The following is a 25,585-nucleotide window of genomic DNA, read 5'->3' on the forward strand; positions in this document are numbered from 1 at the left end:
CCACTGTCACTAAGAGGGAAACACTAGGGAGAGGACAGACAAAACAGACAAACACATACACCCAGGTGGGCGACCACAATAGACCACAAAGGTCCAACAGGGATCCGGAGGGTAGCGTTCTGGACCAACTACCAGAGAACGCAGTAACACAGCTCCAGAGGGTCAGAATAGATAGAAGCTCTATATCTGGCAACCAGAGAAGTGTGAGAGGGGAATATAAGGAGGTTTGGGAGTGCTGGACAAGGAACAGCTGAGGAGAAAGGGCTACGGATCCCTGAGTGAGCCAAAAGGGTTTGCAAAGCAAACCCAGAAAGCTACCATAAGGAAACAGCCCTATCTTACATAGAGTGTGCAGCCAACCGCTGCGACTTCCTGACCCCGGGTATAACGGAGTCAGGCGTGGTTCTTGACACCCTCGTGACACTAACATCACATAAGGTGCAACACCAAATGATCAAAAGGCGTATGCCCCCCAAAATAGTACCAATCAAACGGTCACCTCATCCCGCAAAAAATGAGCCCCTACCTAAGACAATCAGCCCAAAAATAAAAAAAGCTGTGGCTCTCAGACTATGGAGACACTAAAACATTATTTTTTTTGTTTCAAAAATGCTATTATTGTAAAACTTTAATAAATAAGATTAAGTATACATATTAGGTATTCCCTCGTCCATAACGACCTGCTCTAGAAAAATATTACATGACCTCACCCCTCAGGTGAACACTGTAAAAATAAATAAATAAAAACTGTTCCAAAACAACAAATTTTTTGGTCACCCCGCCCCATAAACTGTAATATTGAATGATCAAAAAAATCATATGTACCCCAAAATGGTACCAGTAAAAATGTCAACTCTTCCTGCAAAAAACGAGTCCCTGCACAAGACGATCGGTAGAAAAATAAAAACATATGGAGTTCAGAAAATGGAGACAAAAACAATAATTAAAAGAAAATATTGCTTTATTAAGTAAAACTGAAACAAAGTAGACAGATTTGATATCACCACATCCGTAACAACCTGCTCTATAAAAATAGCACATGATCTAACCTGTCAGATGAACTTTGTAAAAAACAAAAAATAAAAACTGTGCCAAAACAAAAAAACGTAATATAGAGCGACTAAAAATCATATTTACCCCAAAATAGTACCCATAAAACTGTCAGCTTATCGCGTAGTTTCCAAAATGGGGTCACTTTTGGGAGTTTCTACTGTAGGGGTGCATCAGGGGGTCTTCAAATGGGACATGGTGTCTAAAATCTAAAAACCAGTCTAGCAAAATCTGCCTTCCAAAAACCTTTTCTTCTGCGCCCTGACGTGTGCCCTTACATCAGTTTACAACCACATAAGGAAGGGGGGGGGGGGGGGTTCTGTAAACTGCAGAATCAGGGTCATAAATATTGAGTTTTGTTTGGCTGTGTTTTCGATGTGCTAAAAGGAAAAAATTGATTAAAATGGAAAATGTGCCAAAAATGTGAAATTTAGAAATTTCTTCTCCATTTTCCTTTAATTCTTGTGGTACACCTAAAGTTTGTAAAATCAGTTTTGAGTAACTTGAGGGGTGTAGTTTCTACAATGGGGTTATTTATGGGGGTTTCTATTATGTAAGCCCCACAAAGTGACTTCTAAACTGAACTTGTCCTTAAAAAGTGGGTTTTTGAAATTTTCTTAAAAATTTTAAGAATTGCTTCTAAAATTCTAAGCCTTCTAACATCCTAAAAAAATAAAATGACATTTACAAAATGATGGCAACATAAAGTAGACATATGGGAATGTTAAGTAATAAATATTTTATGAGGTATCACTTTCTGTTTTAAAAGCAGAGAAATAGAAATTTTGAAAATTGAGAATTTTTCAAAAATGTTTGGTAAATTTGGGATTTTTTCATAGATAAAAGGGGAAATATAACGACTCAAATTTATGACTACAAAAAACAAAATGGCTGCACACCGTTATATATACAAACAATAGAGCTAAGAAATGGGGGTCATTCTAGATAAAAGTGGTACAATACCGACTATAAATGAGTAATGGAAGCTCTTAGCGCACATACGTGTCGGGCCCATCTACCAGGCGCCAAGGTGGCTTCCGCAGATACTCATTTATAGTCGGTATTGTACCACTTTTATCTAGAATGACCCCCATTTCTTAGCTCTATTGTTTGTATAACGGTGTGCAGCCATTTTGTTTTTTGTAATTATGTTTGCTTCATGGATATGCACCTGTGATTCTGAAGGTTCTAGTCTAAATTTTCTTGCAATATATTGAGGGTAGCACCTCTTTTAGACTGAACACGCCCATCTATCTGGGACTTCTGAGCAGAGTACGTTTGTAGCTGGTTCCTACACTGCCCTGAATATTGTAGGCTTAAGTAAGTCCAAAGTGAGGCAGTATATTTTGTGATAGGGACCCATCTGCGGAAGCCACCTTGACGCCTGGTAGATGGGCCCGACACATATGTGCGCTAAGAGCTTCCATTACTCATTTATAGTCGGTATTGTACCACTTATCTAGAACGACCCCCATTTCTTAGCTCTATTGTTTGTATATATAACGGTGTGCAGCCATTTTGTTTTTTGTAATTATGTTTGCTTCATGGATATGCACCTGTGATTCTGAAGGTTCTAGTCTAAATTTTCTATCAAATTTATGACTGTCATGAAGTACAATGTGTCACGAGAAAAAAATCTCAGAATGGCTTGGATAAATAAAAGTGTTCCAAAGCTATTACCACATAAAAGGACACATGTCAGATTTGCAAAAAAAAATCGGAATTAGACTTACCGGTAAATCGGTTTCCATGAGATCACCATGACGGCCACAAGTAGATTGTAGGGGCAGGAACAGAGAAAGTTTAAACACCCCCCCCCCCCTCCACCATACACCAGTTCTTTCCAAAATTACAAGAGTGAGAGGTGGAGATAAATCCAAGAAACTATTATATAAATTAGAAGGTATTAATTCATACCCTCAATGAAATTAAGCAAATAATAATAATTGGGGAGGGAATAACGGGCCGTCATGGTGATCTCATGGAAACCGAATTATCGGTGTGTCTAATTCCGATTTTCCATATCATCACCATGACGGCCACAAGGAGATATCCAAAATCAGAACATCAAGGGGGGGGCTACTGCCTGAAGGACTTTACGTCCAAAGGACAGTTCGGAAGAATTAGAGAAATCTAAGCGGTTATGCTTAATAAAAGTATGTACACTAGACCAGCTCGCCGCCCTACAAATGTCTTCCATGGAGGCACCTGCTTTCTCAGCATGAAAAGAGGACATAGCTCTAGTTGAATGCGCTTTAAAGTTGGCTGGACAAGAGAACCCCTGAGTGGTATAACAATGGGAAATTGTGCACTTAATCCACCTGGCAATGGAAGATCTAGACAAACTCTACCCTGTTTTTCCCTGAGAATAGAACAAAAAGAATATCGAACTTCCTGAATTCCTTAGTGACCTCCAAGTATTTCAGAACCGTACGTCTAACGTCTAAATTGTGAAAGGAACTTTCCCTGCTATTTTTTGGGTTATTACAAAAAGACTAGAGAATGATCTCTTGATCCCTGTGGAAGTCAGATACCACCTTAGGCAGGAACCCTGGGTCTAGTCTGAGTACTATCTTCCAGGATTCTAAGATAGGGTTCCCTGTATTTCACCCAGCCTTCTTGCGGACGTGATCGTAATCAGAAATGCGGTCTTGAAAGATAGGAATTTGAGCGGACAGTCTTCCAGAAGTTTAAACTGACTCATAGTTAAGCCATTTAAAACAGTGTTAAGGTTCCAGGAAGGGACTCGTGATTTCAAAGTGGGCCTCAATCTTGATGCTGCTCTGATGAATCTTCTGATCCATTTGTGATTTGCTAAGTCAACATCGAAGAAACAGCTGAGTGCCGACACCTATTATTTTAGAGTAGATGGCCTAAGATCCAGTTATAGACACTGTTGAAGGAAATCTAAGATTTGTTGAATTTTTGGAGAAGATTCCCCTGACCAAAAGCAAAATCTCCGCCAAATTTTTTGGTATATGGCAGATGTCACCTTCTTCCTAGTGGACCTGAGAGTGGCTATGACCTTGTCTGAAAGTCCTTGACACTTTAGTATTTCGACCTCAGGATTCAAGCTGTCAGTCTTAAAAACTCTGGATGGGGATGAAGGATGGGCCCCTGATGTAGAAAGTCTTTCCTGAGTGGAAGAGTCCATGGGATGGAGATTGAAAGTTTTTTGAGGGAGGAGAACCAACTCCTCTTTGGCCGAAAGGGGGTTATCAGGATGACAGTTGAATTCTCTTGTAGAATTTTCTGAATTACTCTTGGAATAATCGGTATTGGAGGAAACGCATAACAGAGCTTCCAGACCCATGTCGTAGCGAATGAGTCTATCATCCAAGGATTGCCCCTGGGATCCAGGGAACAGAATCTGTTCACTTTTTTGTTGTCTTTTGACACAAACAAATCTATGTCTGGTGTCCCCCATCTGTCGACTATCATTCTGAAGATTTCCGGATTTAGGGACCATTCTGTTTGGTCTATTGTGTGTCGGCTTAGATAGTCCGCCACCTGATTGAGTGTCCTTTTGAGATAAGTTGCCGAGATAGACCTCACATTCCTTTCGGCCCAGTAAAATATTCTGTTTGAAAGGTCTAGAAGCTTCTTTAATTTTGTTCCTCCCTGATGTGAGAGGTAAGCCACTGTTATTGTGTTGTCTGACAAGATCCTGAGGTGGTGATCCAGAAGAGCCTCTTTCGCAATCTTTAAGGCTTCCAATACAGCGCTGAGCTCTCTGAAGTTTGAGAATTGGCTGCTTACCGAAGGGGCCCAGGAACCTTGGTAATACTAATCCCCAATGTTTGCTCCCCAGCCTGACTGACTCGCATCCGTGTTGATCTGAACATACAGAGACTTCCCCCAGGCCACTCCCTGTGAGAAATTGTTGTCGACCATCCACCAGCTTAAGGAGGTTTTTACATAGGCTGGAATGAACCTTGCAATCTAGCGACCTCTGTTGCTTGTCCCAGATGTCCAGAATCCAGGACTGCATGGGATGGGAATGTAGTTGACTCCACATTAATGAGGGAATGCAGGCTGTCAGAGTTCCCAGCAAACTCATAGCTTATCTTATAGAGCAGATCGTCTTCCTCTAGAAGGTTTTGACTTTCTCTTTAGAGAAATCCTGTCTGTGGGCAGTAGAGTGGTCTGTGACTGCGAGTCCAGGATGACTCCCAGGAACCGTACTCTGGTCGATGGCTGTAGACATGATTTCTGCGGATTGACAATATAGCCCAGTTCTGTTAGAGTGGATAAAAAAAGTGTCCAGATCAGTATTTTGTCTACTGTATCTCCTACTAGAAGGAAGTCGTCTAGGTAAGGGATCAAGTTTAGTTCTTTTTGTCTCAGGAATGCTACCATCTCGACCACCAGCTTGGTAAATATTCTGGGAGCCGAGGAAATCCCAAACGGAAGAGCTGTAAACTGAAAATGATGAGTGTTGCCTTGCTGGTCTTTTATGGTGAATCTCAAGAATTTTTGAGAGTTGTGATGGATCGGGATGTGATAATACGCATCTTTTAAGTCCACTGTACACATATCTGCATTCCTTTTTATTAGGGGAATTAGGGATCCCAGGGACTCCATCCTGAGCTTCCTGTAGGAAATGTACTGGTTGAGGAATTTCAGATTTATAATCATACGGAATGACCTTTCTTTCTTTTTCACCAGAAAGAGACCGGGATAGAATCCCTGGCCCTGTTCTGAAACTGAGACCTGAATTACAACCCCTAAATCTATGAGATCTTTTATCCCTTGCCAAATGCTGCACTGAGCTTTCATTCACTGACCCCAGATTTGATACCTCCTGGGCCCTCTGACTACCTCCTGGGCCCAGGGATTTGATGTTACCTTCTTCTAGGAAGATAGAAATTTCTTTAGCCTTCCCACCACTCTGGCGTCATTGTTTATCGGTGGGTTTACTCTAAGGAATTGAGGAGAAACCCTTTCCCCTTACCCCCTTTTGGAGTAACTCCAGCGGCCTGACTTCCCTTTCCGTCTGTAGGATCTCTCTCGGCCCTGAAAGGAACGAAAATGGAAATTTCCTCCTATAAGGTCTATCCTCCGGAAACCCCTTCTTTTTATCTGACGCCTTTTCCAGGATCTTGTCTAAGACTGGACTGAAGACATATTCACCTGAAAAGGGGATAGAACATAACTTCATTTTTGAAGTCTTGTCCCCTGACCACAATTTGATCTGAAGGGCATGGCGTACCACATTAGAAACACCTGCATCCTTGGCCGAGAATCTAATGGACTCAGCAGACGCATCCGCTAAAAAGGCCGTTGCTGATTTTAAAAGAGGGATGGAATTTATTATTTCCTCCCTGGGGGTCTTATCCCTCAAATGGGACTCTAACTAATTTAGCCTAAGATACATAGACGTCGCGACCGAGGTTGCAGCAATGTTAGATTTAAGATTAAACATGGATGCCTCCCAGGGTTTACGTAGTAAGCTGTCTGCTTTCCTCTCCACGGAGTCCCTCAATTGGTATGCGTCTTCAAAAGGTAAAGATGTTTTTTTTAATAACCTTGGCTACCTGTACATCTATTTCGGGGATCTCATCAAATAGTCTTGACTCGAATGTTTTCGTTAATCTGGAACATTCTGTTTCTTTTTGTCCTTAGTCCCACAAACATCTCCTCCTGAATGGAGTGAGTTTTTTGAACATCCTCCACCCCCATGGTGGGAGTGTTTTAACCTTTCTCTGTTCCTGCCCCTACAGAGGTCAGGGGTCAATCTCCTTGTGGCCGTCATGGTGATGATATGGAAAATGCACATTCACCAACAGTGTAAACAAGGCCAATCAGCCAACAAACAAGCTCATCTGTCACTGATCAGATTGCGTACAATTGCTCGCTGGATGGTAGCACATCTGCCCGTTCTTCCCCATTGCAGTTTGCATTGGCCTGTATGAAAGGTTCATTTATACCACTGCTGATTGACTTGTTACATCACCAATCAGCACTTTGTCGCGGGATGAACTTGGCCCTTACAGATTGTAATTCTTGCTCCATAAGACGCACTTTTTTTCTCCTAAAAAGTTGGGGGGAAATGGCTGTGCGTCTTATGGAGCGCTCACTAGTACACAGTAGGACCAGGGAGTTGTGAATACAGCGCTTCTAGCTCTGATTGTGCTCACCGCCCCCTGGTCTTCTCCGGACACCGCAATGTCCTGACTGCGGAAAGCAACAGGACGTAGTGCACGCAGTATGACCTGACGCTGTGCACCATCAGATCACAGTGCAGTGATGTGCCTGGAAAAGACCAGGAAGCGGTGAGTGCAGGAAGATATGCTGGATCAGCAAAGTGGCAGCGCAGTCCAAAGCTGGAGAAGTAAGTTAAAGTGGTTTTAAGGATATCTCCCCATTGTCCCTCTGGGACCTGCACCTGTCTCGTAAACCCAGCCGGTGAAGTGAACGAGGGAGCACCGCCCCATAGAAGTGAATGATAGAGGTGCTCCTATTTATTTCTATGGGGATTCCAAAAATAGCAGAGTGCACCGCTCGTCTATTTTCAGCAGGCCAATAGGAACGCTTGGTGGTGGCCCGACCTGGCACTGCTGCCCACCACTTTGCCAGCTTTGTTTTCGGCTGTGCTTACGAGTGCACCTATCAGACAATGGGGGCATATCTTAGAGATATAACCCCATTGTCTGAGATGGGAATACCCTTGTAATTTATTTAATTTTTTATTTTATGTCTGATCTGAGGTCTAATTAGAAATGGAGGTATGATCTCAGGTATGATGGGGGTCTGAGGTCTAATAAGCAATGAAGGTCTGATCTGAGGTCTAATACGGAATGGGTTTCTAATAGGAGGTCTGATTTGAGGTCTGATAAGGATTTGAGGGTCTGATGAATTATCGGTGGTCTGATCTGGGGGCCTGATAAAAAATATTTTTTCTTCCTCTAAGTCTTAGTTGCGTCTTATGGTCCAGTGTGCCTTACAGATCGAAAAATACAATACTTTTAATATAATACAAAGTGATAAAATAATCACCAGTATACACTTACTTGATGGAAGAAATGACTGGAAATTTCGTTTTACAATCTGTAGAAGAGAAAAAACAGTTTGGGTATTTTGCCCATATTGAGAATTACCGATTGTGGATTTGGGCGACACAAAATGACAATCTCTGCAAAGACCAGCAATTCCTGCAGAGCTCGATAAGATGATGTTATATACATGTCATTGTCTGTTCTGTCTCTACTACACAGGACAGAACAGACAGAAAACATTTCTATAGGGGCCATCACAGCACTACCTTTGCTAATGTATATAATATGCCTCTTATATTCACTAAAAATATCCACCTTACCTTTCCAGCGCACTCTCAACTGCTCCTCTGCAATGTTGTAATCTGGTCGACTGCGTGACAAAATCCCCTTCCCAAAATATCCCTGGAAATGAAAAGAACAATCTATAGTTCATTCTAAAATATTCTGGACCATTTCCTGAAGGGCTTCTTTTATGGCTGTATCCAAGGGCTGAAGACTGATTGTTTGAGCACTCTGCAATAGCCTCGTGATCACACATGAAGTGAATGTCTGGGGAGCCAGGTAGATGCGGCCGACACATGGACCATGTCTCCCCAGCCGATCACGGTCGTGTGCATGAGCCCTTAGCCCTCTTGCACACAAACTTTTTTTTTTCTGTTTACGTTCCGTTTTTTGCGTTCCGTATACGGACCGTATACAGAACCATTCATCTCAATGGATCTGCCCAAAAAAACGAAAGGTACTCCGTATGTCTTCCGTATTTCCATTCAAAGATAGAACATGTCCTGTTATTGTCCGCATAATGGACAAGGATAGTACTTTTCTATCAGGGGGCCAGCTGTTCCGTTCCGCAAAAAACGGAATGCACACAGACATCATCCGTGTTTTTTGCAGACAGCAAAATAGTGAAAAAGCCATACAGTCGTGTGCAAGAGGCCTTAGGCTGTGACTACACCATAATTAAAGTCATGTGAATTCTGGGCATTCGTAGTTGTAATGTGCACACTAGTATTCCTTTTTGCGGAAAAAACTGGCAAGTGGAGTAGTTGCAAGATTTTGTACTTGTTTCCATATGGAATAATTAAAATTTCACATAACTTCTAGTTATTGCATGACCTGAAGAGTGCAACTGTGCCCCATAAACGGCCCCTCCAAACTGCCATTCCGGAAGATGAAAGGAAGCACAGCATTACAACAGCCCTAAAGTATCACATAAGAGACTTGCTAGAACCGTCCTGCTTTTGGCCAGTAGGTATCATGTGATCTCCACTGGGACTAACATAGGGTGCACCCAATGTCGTGGGTGTAATTAGGAAACCTTATAAATACCAAAGTAAGGCTACTTTCACACTTGCGTTGTTGTTTTCTGGTATTGAGATCCGGCAGGGGATCTCAATACCAGAAAAAAAAACGTTTCCGTTCAGTCCTCATGCATTCTGAATGGAAAGAGATCCATTAAGGACGCATCAGGATGTCTTCCGTTCCTGCAGAATTAAGTTTTTTGACCGGACACAAAATAGCTGCAAGCTGTGGTTTTGTGTCCAGTCATAAAAAGAAAAAAGAAAAAGGATTTGGTACTGAAAACAATGTAAGTCAATGGTGACGGATCCGTTTTTTTTAAGAGCTTGATCTGTCACCCATTGACTTTCAATGTACTTAGTGATGGATCCTAACGGAACGGATGCATCCTGATGTGCAAATCAAAACGGATCCGTTTAATTCCGTATTAAGATCCTCTGTCGGATCTCAATATCAGAATTAACAACGCAAGTGTGAAAGTAGCCTAAGGGCACTTATCCTCCTGACAGGTTTCCTTTATTTTGTTCATCGCTCTACATGGTATTTGTGGTAGGAATTACAAATTCTCATACTGTACATAATATTGTCAGACTCCAGGCTGCAATTTTACAGCAGCCTGTAGTCTGGTGTCCAGTGTTAGGCTGGCCATGCACGAGATACCTGCTGGTCAAACGAGATGGCTCTGCCGAGCATGTATGTGTTCTGAACAAGAGTCGCTGCCATTAGATAGTCTGCCAGTCCTGTTGAAACCAATATACATCTAAGGGCTCATTCACATGACCATATATATTCTGCGGTCTGCAAAACGCAGATCCACAAAATATGGATGACGTTTGTGTTGCATCTGTCTTTTTTGCAGACCCACTGACTTTAATGGGTCCATGTTCAGTTCCGCAAAAAGATGGAACTTGTTCTCTTCTTCGTCTCAAACTAAGGAGCAATGATAGATTGACGTGAATGAGTCCTAAAAAAAAAAAAAGATGCAACACGGACGCCATCCATATTTTGCACACCGCGGTCGTGTTCATGAGCCCTAATGTGAATGGCAAGCTTCAGTCCAGGATACTGCTAGTTAGGCAAACCTATGGTACAGTCACTTTAACCAGAACACCCTCACCTTTCCGTACAGCAGCTCTATATCCTCCGCACTCCTCACAATGACGTTATTGTTAATAATCTCTCCCTTACAGATCCGAAAATCTTTCATATACAAATCATGAGACAGTGGGATGGGAAAGGGAGATTCGTAAGACTCGTACACTTTCCTTTTCCTCCTGGGAGCGTGGAACGTGGCCTGAGACATGGTCTTCACTCTGCTGATATAAGAGGAGAGGAAACATTACTATGATATACAATAAAGAATACAGTGAGAGAGATCAAACATCCATGAATGTGCCCATTCTAGCCCACAGCATTAATGAGCACCCGGGACACTGCCATTTATTATAGATTTTACGCACGTGGTCACGGACATCACTTACACATATGCAATCTCATTCATGTTATGAAAAAGCTTCATATATTGATGACCTATCCTCAGAGTAGGTCATCAGTATGAGACTGGTGGTGGTCTGACACCCCCGCGATCATCTGAACCACGTAGCTGCTGGAACTACCACTTTGAAAAGAGCCGGAAGCCGGATCGGCTATTATAGGGTACCTTCACACTAGCGTTATTCTTTTTTGGTAATGAAATCCGGTAAAGGGACTCAATACTGAAAAAAAACACATCAGTTTTGTCCTAATGCATTCTGAATGGAAAGCAATCCGTTCAGTATGCATCAGGATGTCTTCCGTTCCGTCTCTTGTACAGTATTTAACCAGACAAAATACTGCAGCATGCTGCAGTATTTTTTTTCTGGACAAAATCCTGGAACAATACCGCACTTGCCGGATATAGATGTATTTATGCCGGATCCGGTACCAAGTGTTCCGGAAATTGCGGCATCGCCGGATCCGGTTTTCCGGTCGGGACATAGGAGGAGCTATTTTTGCTTTTGATCTTTAAATACCGGATCCGTTATTTCGGAACCATATCCGTTATTTCAGAATCATATTTCAGTTTGCATACGGTTGCATCCGTTGCCAGAACTGCCTGCCGGATCCGATCAACGCTAGTGTGAAAGTACCCATAGTCTCCTTGTGGCACTATTAAATGGAAAAAAAAAAAAAAAGCTGTAAAAAAATAAATAAAAATAAATACAATAAAAATATATTGCTTTTTTTTCCATTGAAAAAATGCTTTTCAATTGAAAAAAAATGGAAAAAATAAAATCCTCCACGTTTGGTATCAGTGTCCATAATGACTGGCACTTGCAGATATCATGTAAATTATCCCATACTGTAAACGTCGAAAAAAAAAAAAAGAAAAACAGAATTGCTGCTTTTTGCTTAGTCGCCACTAAACAAAATGGAATAAAACGCGATCAAAAAGTGTTATGTACCCCAAAATGATACCAATGAAAACTACAAGTCGTCCCGCAAAAATCAAGCCCTCACTCAGCTCCATAGAAAGAAAAATAACGTTTTGGGTCTTGGGTTACAGCGATGCTAAAATATTTTCTTAAAAAAAAAAAGTTGCAAAAGTAGTAAAACGTAACAAAAACTATATATTTTTGGTATCACTGTAATCATACTGACCCAGAGAATAAAGAGATCATGGTATTTATGCTGAAAAATGAACGCCGCTAAATTTATAACGTAGAAACTCAGTGGCAGTATTGCTGTTTTTTCCTACCCCCCCTCCCAGAAAGAGTTAAAAAAGGTTAATCAGTAAGTGATGTGTACCCCAAAATGGTGCCAATAGAAACTACAACTGGTCCCGCAAAAAACAAGCCCCAATACGGCTACATAGACGGAAAAATAAAAAGGTTATAGCTCTTGGAAGGCAACAATGAAAAAACGGAAAAAAAATAATAATAAAAATCGCTTGGTCAGTAAGGCCCAAAATAGACTGGTCACTAAGGGGTTCATTTTTATTTTATTTTATTTATTATTTTTATTATTATTTAACCACTTCAGCCCCCAGTGCTTAAACACCCTGAAAGACCAGGCCACTTTTTACACTTCTGACCTACACTACTTTCACCGTTTATTGCTCGGTCATGCAACTTACCACCCAAATGAATTTTACCTCCTTTTCTTCTCACTAATAGAGCTTTCATTTGGTGGTATTTCATTGCTGCTGACATTTTTACTTTTTTTGTTATTAATCGAAATTTAACGATTTTTTTTGCAAAAAAATGACATTTTTCACTTTCAGTTGTAAAATTTTGCAAAAAAAACGACATCCATATAGAAATTTTGCTCTAAATTTATTATTCTACATGTCTTTGATAAAAAAAAAATGTTTGGGTAAAAAAAAAATGGTTTGGGTAAAAGTTATAGCGTTTACAAACTATGGTACAAAAATGTGAATTTCCGCTTTTTGAAGCAGCTCTGACTTTCTGAGCACCTGTCATGTTTCCTGAGGTTCTACAATGGCCAGACAGTACAAACACCCCACAAATAACCCCATTTCTGAAAGTACACACCCTAAGGTATTCGCTGATGGGCATAGTGAGTTCATAGAACTTTTTATTTTTTGTCACAAGTTAGCGGAAAATTATGATTTTTTTTTTTTCTTACAAAGTCTCATATTCCACTAACTTGTGACAAAAAATAAAAAGTTCTATGAACTCACTATGCCCATCAGCGAATACCTTGGGGTCTCTTCTTTCCAAAATGGGGTCACTTGTGGGGTAGTTATACTGCCCTGGCATTCTAGGGGCCCAAATGTGTGGTAAGGAGTTTGAAATCAAATTCTGTAAAAAATGACCTGTGAAATCCGAAAGGTGCTCTTTGGAATATGGGCCCCTTTGCCCACCTAGGCTGCAAAAAAGTGTCACACATCTGGTATCTCCGTACTCAGGAGAAGGTGGGGAATGTGTTTTGGGGTGTCATTTTATATATACCCATGCTGGGTGAGAGAAATATCTTGGCAAAAGACAACTTTTCCCATTTTTTTATACAAAGTTGTCATTTGACCAATATATTTATCTCACCCAGCATGGGTATATGTAAAAAGACACCCTAAAACACATTCCCCAACTTCTCCTGAGTACGGGGATACCAGATGTGTGACACTTTTTTGCAGCCTAGGTGGGCAAAGGGGCCCATATTCCAAAGAGCACCTTTCGGATTTCACTCCTCATTTTTTCCTGAATTTGATTTCAAACTCCTTACCACACATTTGGGCCCCTAGAATACCAGGGCAGTATAACTACCCCACAAGTGACCCCATTTTGGAAAGAAGACACCCCAAGGTATTCCGTGAGGGGCATGGCGAGTTCCTACAATTTTTTATTTTTTGTCACAAGTTAGTGGAAAATGATGATTTTTTTTTTTTTTTTTTTCATACAAAGTCTCATATTCCACAAACTTGTGACAAAAAATAAAAACTTCCATGAACTCACTATGCCCATCAGCGAATACCTTGGGGTCTCTTCTTTCCAAAATGGGGTCACTTGTGGGGTAGTTATACTGCCCTGGCATTCTAGGGGCCCAAATGTCTGGTAAGTAGGTAAATGACCTGTGAAATCCGAAAGGTGCTCTTTGGAATGTGGGCCCCTTTGCCCACCTAGGCTGCAAAAAAGTGTCACACATCTGGTATCTCTGTATTCAGGAGAAGTTGAGGAATGTGTTTTGGGGTGTCTTTTTACATATACCCATGCTGGGTGAGATAAATATCTTGGTCAAATGCCAACTTTGTATAAAAAAATGGGAAAAGTTGTCTTTTGCCAAGATATTTCTCTCACCCAGCATGGGTATATGTAAAATGACACCCCAAAACACATTCCCCAACTTCTCCCGATTACGGAGATACCAGATGTGTGACACTTTTTTGCAGCCTAGGTGGGCAAAGGGGCCCATATTCAAAAGAGCACCTTTCGGATTTCACAGGTCATTTTTTACAGAATTTGATTTCAAACTCCTTACCACACATTTGGGCCCCTAGAATGCCAGGGCAGTATAACTACCCCACAAGTGACCCCATTTTGGAAAGAAGAGACCCCAAGGTATTCGCTGATGGGCATAGTGAGTTCATGGAACTTTTTATTTTTTGTCACAAGTTAGTGGAATATGAGACTTTGTATGAAAAAAAAAATAAAAAAAAAAATCATCATTTTCCACTAACTTGTGACAAAAAATAAAAAATTCTAGGAACTCGCCATGCCCCTCACGGAATACCTTGGGGTGTCTTCTTTCCAAAATGGGGTCACTTAAGGGGTAGTTATACTGCCCTGACATTTTCCAGGGGCCCTAATGTGTGGTAAGTAGGTAAATGACCTGTGAAATCCTAAAGGTGCTCTTTGGAATATGGGCCCCTTTGCCCACCTAGGCTGCAAAAAAGTGTCACACATGTGGTATCGCCGTATTCAGGAGAAGTTGGGGAATGTGTTTTGGGGTGTCATTTTACATATACCCATGCTGGGTGAGAGAAATATCTTGGCAAAAGACAACTTTTCCCATTTTTTTATACAAAGTTGGCATTTGACCAAGATATTTCTCTCACCCAGCATGGGTATATGTAAAATGACACCCCAAAACACATTCCCCAACTTCTCCTGAGTACGGCGATACCAGATGTGTGACACTTTTTTGCAGCCTAGATGCGCAAAGGTGCCCAAATTCCTTTTAGGAGGGCATTTTTAGACATTTGGATACCAGACTTCTTCTCACGCTTTGGGGCCCCTAGAATGCCAGGGCAGTATAAATACCCCACATGTGACCCCATTTTGGAAAGAAGACACCCCAAGGTATTCAATGAGGGGCATGGCGAGTTCATAGAAATTATTTTTTTTTGGCACAAGTTAGCAGAAATTGATATTTTTTATTTTTTCCTCACAAAGTCTCCCGTTCCGCTAACTTGGGACAAAAATTTCAATCTTTCATGGACTCAATATGCCCCTCACGGAATACCTGGGGGTGTCTTCTTTCTGAAATGGGGTCACATGTGGGGTATTTATACTGCCCTGGCATTCTAGGGGCCCTAAAGCGTGAGAAGAAGTCTGGAATATAAATGTCTAAAAAATTTTACGCATTTAGATTCCGTGAGGGGTATGGTGAGTTCATGTGAGATTTTATTTTTTGACACAAGTTAGTGGAATATGAGACTTTGTAAGAAAAAAATAAATAAATTCCGCTAACTTGGGCCAAAAAAATATCTGAATGGAGCCTTACAGAGGGGTGATCAATGACAGGGGGGTGATCAATGACAGGGGGGTGATCAATGACAGGGGGGTTGATCAATGACAGGGGGGTTGATCAATGACAGGGGGGTTGATCAATGACAGGGGGGTTGATCAATGACAGGGGGGTGATCAGGGAGTCTATATGGGGTGATCACCACAGTCATTGATCACGCCCCTGTAAGGCTTCATTCAGACGTCCGGATGCGTTTTGCGGATCCGATCCATCTATCAGTGGATCCGTAAAAATCATGCGGACGTCTGAATGGAGCTTTACAGGGGGGTAATCAATGACAGGGGGGTAATCAATGACAGGGGGGTGATCAGGGAGTCTATATGGGGTGATCACCACAGTCATTGATCACGCCCCTGTAAGGCTTCATTCAGACGTCCGGATGCGTTTTGCGGATCCGATCCATCTATCAGTGCATCCGTAAAAATCATGCGGACATCTGAATGGAGCTTTACAGGGGGGTGATCAGGGAGTCTATATGGGGTGATCACCACAGTCATTGATCATGCCCCTGTAAGGCTTCATTCAGACGTCCGGATGCGTTTTGCGGATCGGATCCATCTATCAGTGCATCCGTAAAAATCATGCGGACATCTGAATGGAGCTTTACAGGGGGGTGATCAGGGAGTCTATATGGGGTGATCACCACAGTCATTGATCATGCCCCTGTAAGGCTTCATTCAGACGTCCGGATGCGTTTTGCGGATCGGATCCATCTATCAGTGCATCCGTAAAAATCATGCGGACATCTGAATGGAGCTTTACAGGGGGGTGATCAGGGAGTCTATATGGGGTGATCACCACAGTCATTGATCATGCCCCTGTAAGGCTTCATTCAGACGTCCGGATGCGTTTTGCGGATCGGATCCATCTATCAGTGCATCCGTAAAAATCATGCGGACATCTGAATGGAGCTTTACAGGGGGGTGATCAGGGAGTCTATATGGGGTGATCACCACAGTCATTGATCATGCCCCTGTAAGGCTTCATTCAGACGTCCGGATGCGTTTTGCGGATCGGATCCATCTATCAGTGCATCCGTAAAAATCATGCGGACATCTGAATAGAGCTTTACAGGGGGGTAATCAATGACAGGGGGGTGATCAGGGAGTCTATATAGGGTGATCACCACAGTCATTGATCACGCCCCTGTAAGGCTTCATTCAGACGTCCGGATGCGTTTTGCGGATCCGATCCATCTATCAGTGGATCCGTAAAAATCATGCGGACGTCTGAATAGAGCTTTACAGGGGGTTGATCAATGACAGGGGTGTAATCAATGACAGGGGGGGTGATCAGGGAGTCTATATGGGGTGATAACCACAGTCATTGATCACGCCCCTGTAAGGCTTCATTCAGACGTCCGGATGCGTTTTGCGGATCCGATCCATCTATCAGTGGATCCGTAAAAATCATGCGGACATCTGAATGGAGCTTTACAGGGGGGTAATCAATGACAGGGGGGTGATCAATGACAGGGGGGTGATCAGGGAGTCTATATGGGGTGATCAGGGGTGATCAGGGGCTAATAAGGGGTTAATAAGTGACGGGGGGGGGGGGTGTAGTGTAGTGTAGTGGTGCTTGGTGGGACTTTACTGAGCTACCTGTGTCCTCTGGTGGTCGATCCAAACAAATGGGACCACCAGAGGACCAGGTAGCAGGTATATTAGACGCTGTTATCAAAACAGCGTCTAATATACCTGTTAGGGGTTAAAAAAAACACATCTCCAGCCTGCCAGCGAACGATCGCCGCTGGCAGGCTGGAGATCAACTCTCTTACCTTCCGTTCCTGTGAGCGCGCGCGCCTGTGTGCGCGCGTTCACAGGAAATCTCGGCCATCGCGAGATGACGCATATATGCGTGACTCTGCGCAGGGCTGCCACCTCCGGAACGCGATCCTGCGTTAGGCGGTCCGGAGGTGGTTAAACAAAACAACACAAAAGGCTGATAATGGTGTAAAACTAGTCATAATCGCCGTACTGATCGCCCTGCTGCTCACGTTGGGACGCATCCCGGTCCTCAGTCTGTCTCTACTTCCTGGCCCCGCTTGACATGCAGGATGACCACATAGCAGCATCCGTGACCAACTGATCAAGAAGGGCCACAAAGCAGAGTATGGCAGGGCCCGCCACACATCACCTTCATTAAAGGGGGTGTTCGGGATCAAATTGCTAAATTTAACCGCTACCCACCAGACCTGTGAAAGGAAACCATATTTACCTGCTGACAGGTGTCTTCATTGCACTTTGGTCTCCACATGGACATGGTCATGAGCGCCGCTGCAGCCAATGACTGGTCTAGTGATGAGCAGCTTCTGAGTCACCACTGAAGCCAGTCATTGGCTGCAGCAGCACACAACACATATGAACATGACATCTGTGTTGGTCCTATGTTCATATGTGCCCGCATTGCTGAGAAAAATGAAGTTTAAATATATGCAAATGAGACTCTAGGAGCAACGGGGGCGTTGCCATTACACCTAGAGGCTCAGCTCTCTCTGTAACTGCCGCATCCTCTGCACTTTAGAAGTCAGGGTCAGGCATGATGACATTTTCACTGCCTGGTCCTGTCAATCAAACTGCAGAGGACACGGCGGTTACAGAGCTGACCCTCTAGGTGTAATGGTAACGCCCCCGTTGCTCCTAGAGGCTCATTTGCATATACTAAAACTTCACTTTTCTCAGTAATGCGGCACATAGGAACATAAGACCAACACAGATGCCTTCAGCTGCCAAGTGCACATGTAACAGGTCATCCGGTGTCATAGGTACAAAGCTGCTGACAGATGCCCTAAGACTCTGTTCACACTAGTGTCATGGTTTCCCTTTATATGGCAGAACCCCTACAGACTCCACTGACTTTAATAGGAATTAAGAATCACGCTGCAGACAGCCATTTTTTACATCCCGTGAAGGAAATCCCAAAGAAAGGTCTGAAGACTAGTGTGAACACAGACTAATAAAAACTGACGTTGCCATAGTGACATTTCACCCATGTGAAACCCGGAAACAGCCACTGGCTGCTACAGTCATGTGACAAGGCATAACTACACAGGACTGCGGCCTAGTTGTCACTCAGGTGGCATGCTGTACTATGGGGATTCAACCAATCAGACTCCGGGTTTCATTTTGCCAGCCCAATTTACAAAATAAAAGCTAGGCTCTGATTGGCTGCTGTGAGTACGGCGCCCGCTCCCCACTGGCACTATGGGACATGCATACATACAGCGGAGCGTCTGTGGCATACACCGCGGACACGGTGATAAGCTACAGGGGGACTACAGCCGACACTCACCACCACAAAACACCCTGTAAGGTCGGCTATTTCCCATGCCTGGTTGGTAAAGCCTAAAATGTATGGGCTTCTTTGAGGGCATGACGTCATGGAATCATGTGACTGCTTCTTCCCGCCCCTTACAGACTGTGCCAGATGCAGGGAAAGAGTTGTAAGGAGAAGCAGAGCAGCAGCCGTGTCCAGAGCAGGCAGTGCAGGCACTTGTGTCTCTGCCCCCTCCACGCGGTGTTTTTTTCTCATCTGTGCCCCTGTAACGTTACTTTACCCTACTCCGTCAGATTTCCCTACCTCCTTTATTTAACAGAAAAAATGGCCATCAGATCTCCCTACCCCCACAGTGCGCAGGCGCGGAGATCGGATGGATGTTCTGTAGTTAGGCGCGCTTGCGCACTGGGCCGTAATCTTTCCCTACCCTTAGGCTGGTGAGGCTCTCCGGCGCATGCGCAGTGTCCCGGTGTCAAGCTGAACTCCGCTGTGAGATTTCCGTAAACCTTCGTTTTACACATGCGCAGATCGGCACAACTCCGGAACGCCTCCTCACGTCATTTCCGGTGCGACCGGAAGTTACGAGGTAGGAAAATCTCACGAAGTAGGGTCATGTAACGTTACACCCCCTCCACGCGGTGGTTTTTTCTCATCTGTGCCCCCTTCACGCGGTGTTTTTTTTCTCATCTGTGCCCCCTCCACGCGGTGGTTTTTTCTCATCTGTGCCCCCTCCACGCGGTGGTTTTGCCTCCTGTGTGCCCCTCCACATGTCTGTTTTGCCTGCAGAATGCACCCCACACTGTGTTTTTGCCTGTTGAGTGCACTGTAGTCCATACACAGATTTTTGCCATAAGCCATGCCTCTAATCCCATCCAATCTCCTCTGTGCCCCAACACAATAACCATCCACAAGAGTGATGTCCCTTAGGGTGGGTTCACAGCACATTTTATGCCTCCGTTTGACGTACACGTTAGGAAAAAAAAAAGAATACAAAAAAACGCAGCACGCCATGTTCTTGTATCCTGCACAGTACGGTAAAAAAAAAAGTATACTTTTTTTTACAATCGAACTCTATGGCCCCTTTCACACGGGCGAGTATTCCGCGCGGATGCGATGCGTGAGTTGAACGCATTGCACCCGCACTGAATCTGGACCCAATCATTTCTATGGGGCTGTGCACACGAGCGGTGATTTTCACGCATCACTTGTGCGTTGCGTGAAAATCGCAGAATGCTCCTCTTTGTGCGTTTTTCACGTAACGCAAGCCCCATAGAAATGAATGGGGTTGCGTGAAAATCGCAAGCAAGTGCGGATGCGGTGCGATTTTCACGCACGGTTGCTAGGAGACGATCGGGATGGGGACCCGATCATTATTATTTTCCCTTATACCATGGTTATAAGGGAAAATAATAGCATTCTGAATACAGAATGCATAGTACAATAGTGCTGGAGGGGTTAAAAAAATAATAATTAAACTCACCTTAATCCACTTGCTCACGCAGCTGTCTTCTTTTTTGCTGTGTGCAGGAAAAAGACCTGTGGTGATGTCACTCCGGTCATCACATGGTCTGTCATATGATCTTTTACCATGGTGATGGATCATGTGATGACCGGAGTGACGTCACCACAGGTCCTTTTCCTGCACACAGCAAAAAAGAAGACAGCTGCGCGAGCAAGTGGATTAAGGTGAGTTAAATTTTTTTATATATTTTTTTTTAACCCCTCCAGCCCCATTTTACTTTGCATTCTGTATTCAGAATGCTATTATTTTCTCTTATAACCATGTTATAAGGGAAAATAATACAATCTACAGAACACCGATCCCAAGCCTGAACTTCTGTGAAGAAGTTCGGGTTTGGGTACCAAACATGCATGATTTTTCTCAGGCGAGTGCAAAACGCATTACAATGTTTTGCACTCCCGCGGAAAAATCGCGCATGTTCCCTCAACGCACCCGCACCTTTTCCCGCAACGCCCGTGTGAAAGAGGCCTATGGAGAACGGATGCAGTCTGAGGCATCTGTTTAACATATAGGTTTTTTGACAGGAAAAACATGATGTAAACCCTCCCTTAGTGCCCCTAGGCAGCATGATGCCCCCTTTGTGTCCTTCGACACAGTATTTAGTGCCCCACTTAGTATGATGTCCATAACCCCCCGTTAGTGCCCCCTCACAGAAGATATATACACTATATACACTCCTCCCTCTATATACATTATATACACTCCTCCCTCTATATACATTATATACACTCCTCCCTCTATATACATTATATACACTCCTCCCTCTATATACATTATATACACTCCTCCCTCTATATACATTATATACACTCCTCCCTCTATATACATTATATACACTCCTCCCTCTATATACATTATATACACTCCTCTCTCTATATATACATTATATACCCTCCTCCCTCTATATACATTATATACACTCCTCTATATATACACACTATATAACCTCCTCCCTCTATATACATTATATACACTCCTCTCTATATATACACACTATATAACCTCCTCCCTCTATATACATTATATACACTCCTCTCTCTATATATACACTATATAACCTCCTCCCTCTATATACATTATATACACTCCTCTCTCTATATATACACACTATATAACCTCCTCCCTCTATATACATTATATACACTCCTCTCTCTATATATACACACTATATAACCTCCTCCCTCTATATACACTATATACACTCCTCCCTCTATATACATTATATACACTCCTCCCTCTATATACATTATATACACTCCTCCCTCTATATACATTATATACACTCCTCCCTCTATATACATTATATACACTCCTCCCTCTATATACATTATATACACTCCTCTCTCTATATATACACTATATAACCTCCTCCCTCTATATACATTATATACACTCCTCTCTATATATACACACTATATAACCTCCTCCCTCTATATACATTATATACACTCCTCTCTCTATATATACACTATATAACCTCCTCCCTCTATATACATTATATACACTCCTCCCTATATATACAGTCCTTCACTCCTCCCTCTATATACTCTATATACATTATATACACTCCTCCATCTATATACACTATATACACTCCTTCCTCTATATACACTCCTCCCTCTATATACTCTATATACATTATATACACTCCTCCCTCTATATACATTATATACACTCCTCCCTCTATATACAGTCCTCCACTCCTCCCTCTATATACACTATATACATTATATACACTCCTCCCTCTATATACAGTCCTCCACTCCTCCCTCTATATACACTATATACACACCTCCCTCTATATACACTATATACATTATATACACTCTTCCCTCTATATACTCTATATACATTATACACTCACCTAAAGAATTATTAGGAACACCATACTAATACGGTGTTGGACCCCCTTTTGCCTTCAGAACTGCCTTAATTCTACGTGGCATTGATTCAACAAGGTGCTGATAGCATTCTTTAGAAATGTTGGCCCATATTGATAGGATAGCATCTTGCAGTTGATGGAGATTTGAGGGATGCACATCCAGGGCACGAAGCTCCTGTTCCACCACATCCCAAAGATGCTCTATTGGGTTGAGATCTGGTGACTGTGGGGGCCATTTTAGTACAGTGAACTCATTGTCATGTTCAAGAAACCAATTTGAAATGATTCGAGCTTTGTGACATGGTGCATTATCCTGCTGGAAGTAGCCATCAGAGGATGGATACATGTTCTCATTCTGTTTACGCCAAATTCGGACTCTACCATTTGAATGTCTCAACAGAAATCGAGACTCATCAGACCAGGCAACATTTTTCTAGTCTTCAACAGTCCAATTTTGGTGAGCTCGTGCAAATTGTAGCCTCTTTTTCCTATTTGTAGTGGAGATGAGTGGTACCCGGTGGGGTCTTCTGCTGTTGTAGCCCATCCGCCTCAAGGTTGTGCATGTTGTGGCTTCACAAATGCTTTGCTGCATACCTCGGTTGTAACGAGTGGTTATTTCAGTCAACGTTGCTCTTCTATCAGCTTGAATCAGTCGGCCCATTCTCCTCTGACCTCTAGCATCCACAAGGCATTTTTGCCCACAGGACTGCCGCATACTGGATGTTTTTCCCTTTTCACACCATTCTTTGTAAACCCTAGAAATGGTTGTGCGTGAAAATCCCAGTAACTGAGCAGATTGTGAAATACTCAGACCGGCCCGTCTGGCACCAACAACCATGCCACGCTCAAAATTGCTTAAATCACCTTTCTTTCCCATTCTGACATTCAGTTTGGAGTTCAGGAGATTGTCTTGACCAGGACCACATCCCTAAATGCATTGAAGAAACTGCCATGTGATTGGTTGACTAGATAATTGCATTAATGAGAAATAGAACAGGTGTTCCTAATAATTCTTTAGGTGAGTGTATACACTCCTCCCTCTATATACAGTCCTCCTCCTCCCTCTATATACATTATATACACTCCTCCCTCTATATACAGTCCACCACTCATCTCTCTATATACACTTATATACCCTCCTCCATTCCTCCCTCTATATACCGTATATGCCGGCGTATAAGACGACCCCCAACTTTTACACTGAAAATATAGAGTTTGGGATATACTCGCCGTATAAGACTACCCCTTTTTCAACACACAGCAGTACATTACTGCATCCCACCACCATCCCTAGGTACCACCGCCATCCCATGGTATCACCACCATCCCTGCATCCCACCACCTTCCTTGTCCTGCCTCCCAGACCCTAAACATGTGCCACCTATACCCTGAACATGTTTTTGTTATGTTATTCTTCATATTCACATATGCACATCTGCGCCGCACGGAGATCTCGCACATGCGCAGGAGCGAGATGCGAGCGGCCGTGAGGATCCCGTGTATCCACGCTCGCCGCATGAAATCTCGCACATGCGTAGGAGCGAGATGCGAGCGGCCGGGAGGATGGAGGTACAAGGAGCATACAAGGTACAGAGCAGGGGGGAGGCATACAAGGTACAGAGCAGGGGGCGGTATACAAGGTACAGCGCGGGGGGGCATATGCCGTGGGTTACATCGCAGCTCTCAGCTGCTGGGGATACAAGGCAATAGCCCGGGCTCTCTCTGTTGATAATTTGGGCGTCCCGACACTGCAGCGCCCGCCATACCCGGCGTATAAGACGACCCCCGACTTTTGAGAAGATTTTCATGTGTTAAAAAGTAGTCGTATACGCAGGAATATACAGTACTAGGGCTGAAACGATTACTCAAATTAATCGATTAACTCGACACAACAAAATCCTCGAATCGATGATTCGTTTGTGCCATGTGAGCACAGAGTGTGAGTGAAGAGCTTGTTATTACTCACGCTCCGTGGTCACCCGCCTGCTCGCACAACGCTGGACATTTTAGTTCACCGGCGCTGCGGCTAGGAGGGGGAGTGGGAGAACTGATGGCAGTGGGGGGAGCTGGTGGCATTGGGGGAGGAGCTGATGGCAGTCGGAGGGGGAGCAACTGATGACATGGGGGAGCTGATGGAACTGGGTGGGGGAGAGCTGATGGCACTGGGATGGGGGAGAGCTGATGGCACTGGGGGAGTAGAGCTAAAGGCACTGGGGAGAACTGATGCACTTGGGCTAACCGTACAGGGGGGAACAAAGGGTGCTGGGGACTGATGAAGGGGTCTGATGAGTTTTTATAAAGGAAAACTATTTTTTTAATTATTTTTTTCTTATTAGATTACTCGATTAGTCATAAAAATAATCGGTAGAATACTCGATTACTAAAATAATCATTTACTGCAGCCCTACTATATACCCTCCTCCACTCCTCCCACTATATACACTATATACCGTCCTCCACTCCTCCCTCTATATACACTATATACCGTCCTCCCTCTATATACACTATATACCGTCCTCCACTCCTCCCTCTATATACACTATATACCGTCCTCCACTCCTCCCTCTATATACACTATATACAGTCCTCCACTCCTCCCTCTATATACACTATATACCGTCCTCCACTCCTCCCTCTATATACACTATATACCGTCCTCCACTCCTCCCTCTATATACACTATATACCGTCCTCCACTCCTCCCTCTATATACACTATATACCGTCCTCCACTCCTCCCTCTATATACACTATATACCGTCCTCCACTCCTCCCTCTATATACACTATATACCGTCCTCCACTCCTCCCTCTATATACACTATATACAGTCCTCCACTCCTCCCACTATTTACACTCCTCCCTCTATATACATTATATACACTCCTCCCTCTATATACATTATATACACTCCTCCCTCTATATACATTATATACACTCCTCCCTCTATATACCGTCCTCCACTCCTCCCTCTATATACATTATATACACTCCTCCCTCTATATACTCTATATACTCTATGTACATTATATACACTCCTCCCTCTATATACATTATATACACTCCTCCCTCTATATACACTATATACCCTCCTCCACTCCTCCCTCTATATACTCTATGTACATTATATACACTCCTCCCTCTATATACTCTATATACATTATATACACTCCTCCCTCTATATACATTATATACACTCCTCCCTCTATATACACTATATACATTATATACACTCCTCCCTCTATACTCTATGTACATTATATACACTCCTCCCTCTATATACATTATATACACTCCTCCCTCTATATACACTA

At 43.2% G+C, this 25,585-nt stretch overlaps 1 protein-coding gene across 6 annotated transcripts in view; it reads right to left on the reverse strand.

Annotated features, from left to right (window-relative positions):
* TSEN2 (tRNA splicing endonuclease subunit 2) overlaps positions 1-19,016 on the reverse strand; it is a 37,379-nt gene extending 18,363 nt beyond the window's left edge. The window contains exons 1-4 of one of the 6 annotated variants that reach the window (XM_040407373.1): positions 18,888-19,016; positions 10,465-10,660; positions 8,369-8,450; positions 8,064-8,100 (exon numbers count right to left, since the gene is read on the reverse strand). In XM_040407373.1, coding sequence (XP_040263307.1) covers positions 8,064-8,100; positions 8,369-8,450; positions 10,465-10,650 — 305 coding nt within the window. In that variant the 5' untranslated portion in view covers positions 10,651-10,660; positions 18,888-19,016. Of the gene's footprint in view, positions 1-8,063; positions 8,101-8,368; positions 8,451-10,464; positions 10,664-17,810; positions 17,845-18,884 lie in introns of those variants that run through there. The other 5 variants (XM_040407371.1, XM_040407374.1, XM_040407372.1 and 2 more) reach the window with 5 other exon arrangements.
* Between the last annotated feature and the right edge of the window lie 6,569 nt (positions 19,017-25,585).

This window comes from Bufo bufo, chromosome 9, assembly GCF_905171765.1.
Source record: "Bufo bufo chromosome 9, aBufBuf1.1, whole genome shotgun sequence".
Taxonomy (NCBI): Eukaryota; Metazoa; Chordata; class Amphibia; order Anura; family Bufonidae; genus Bufo; species Bufo bufo.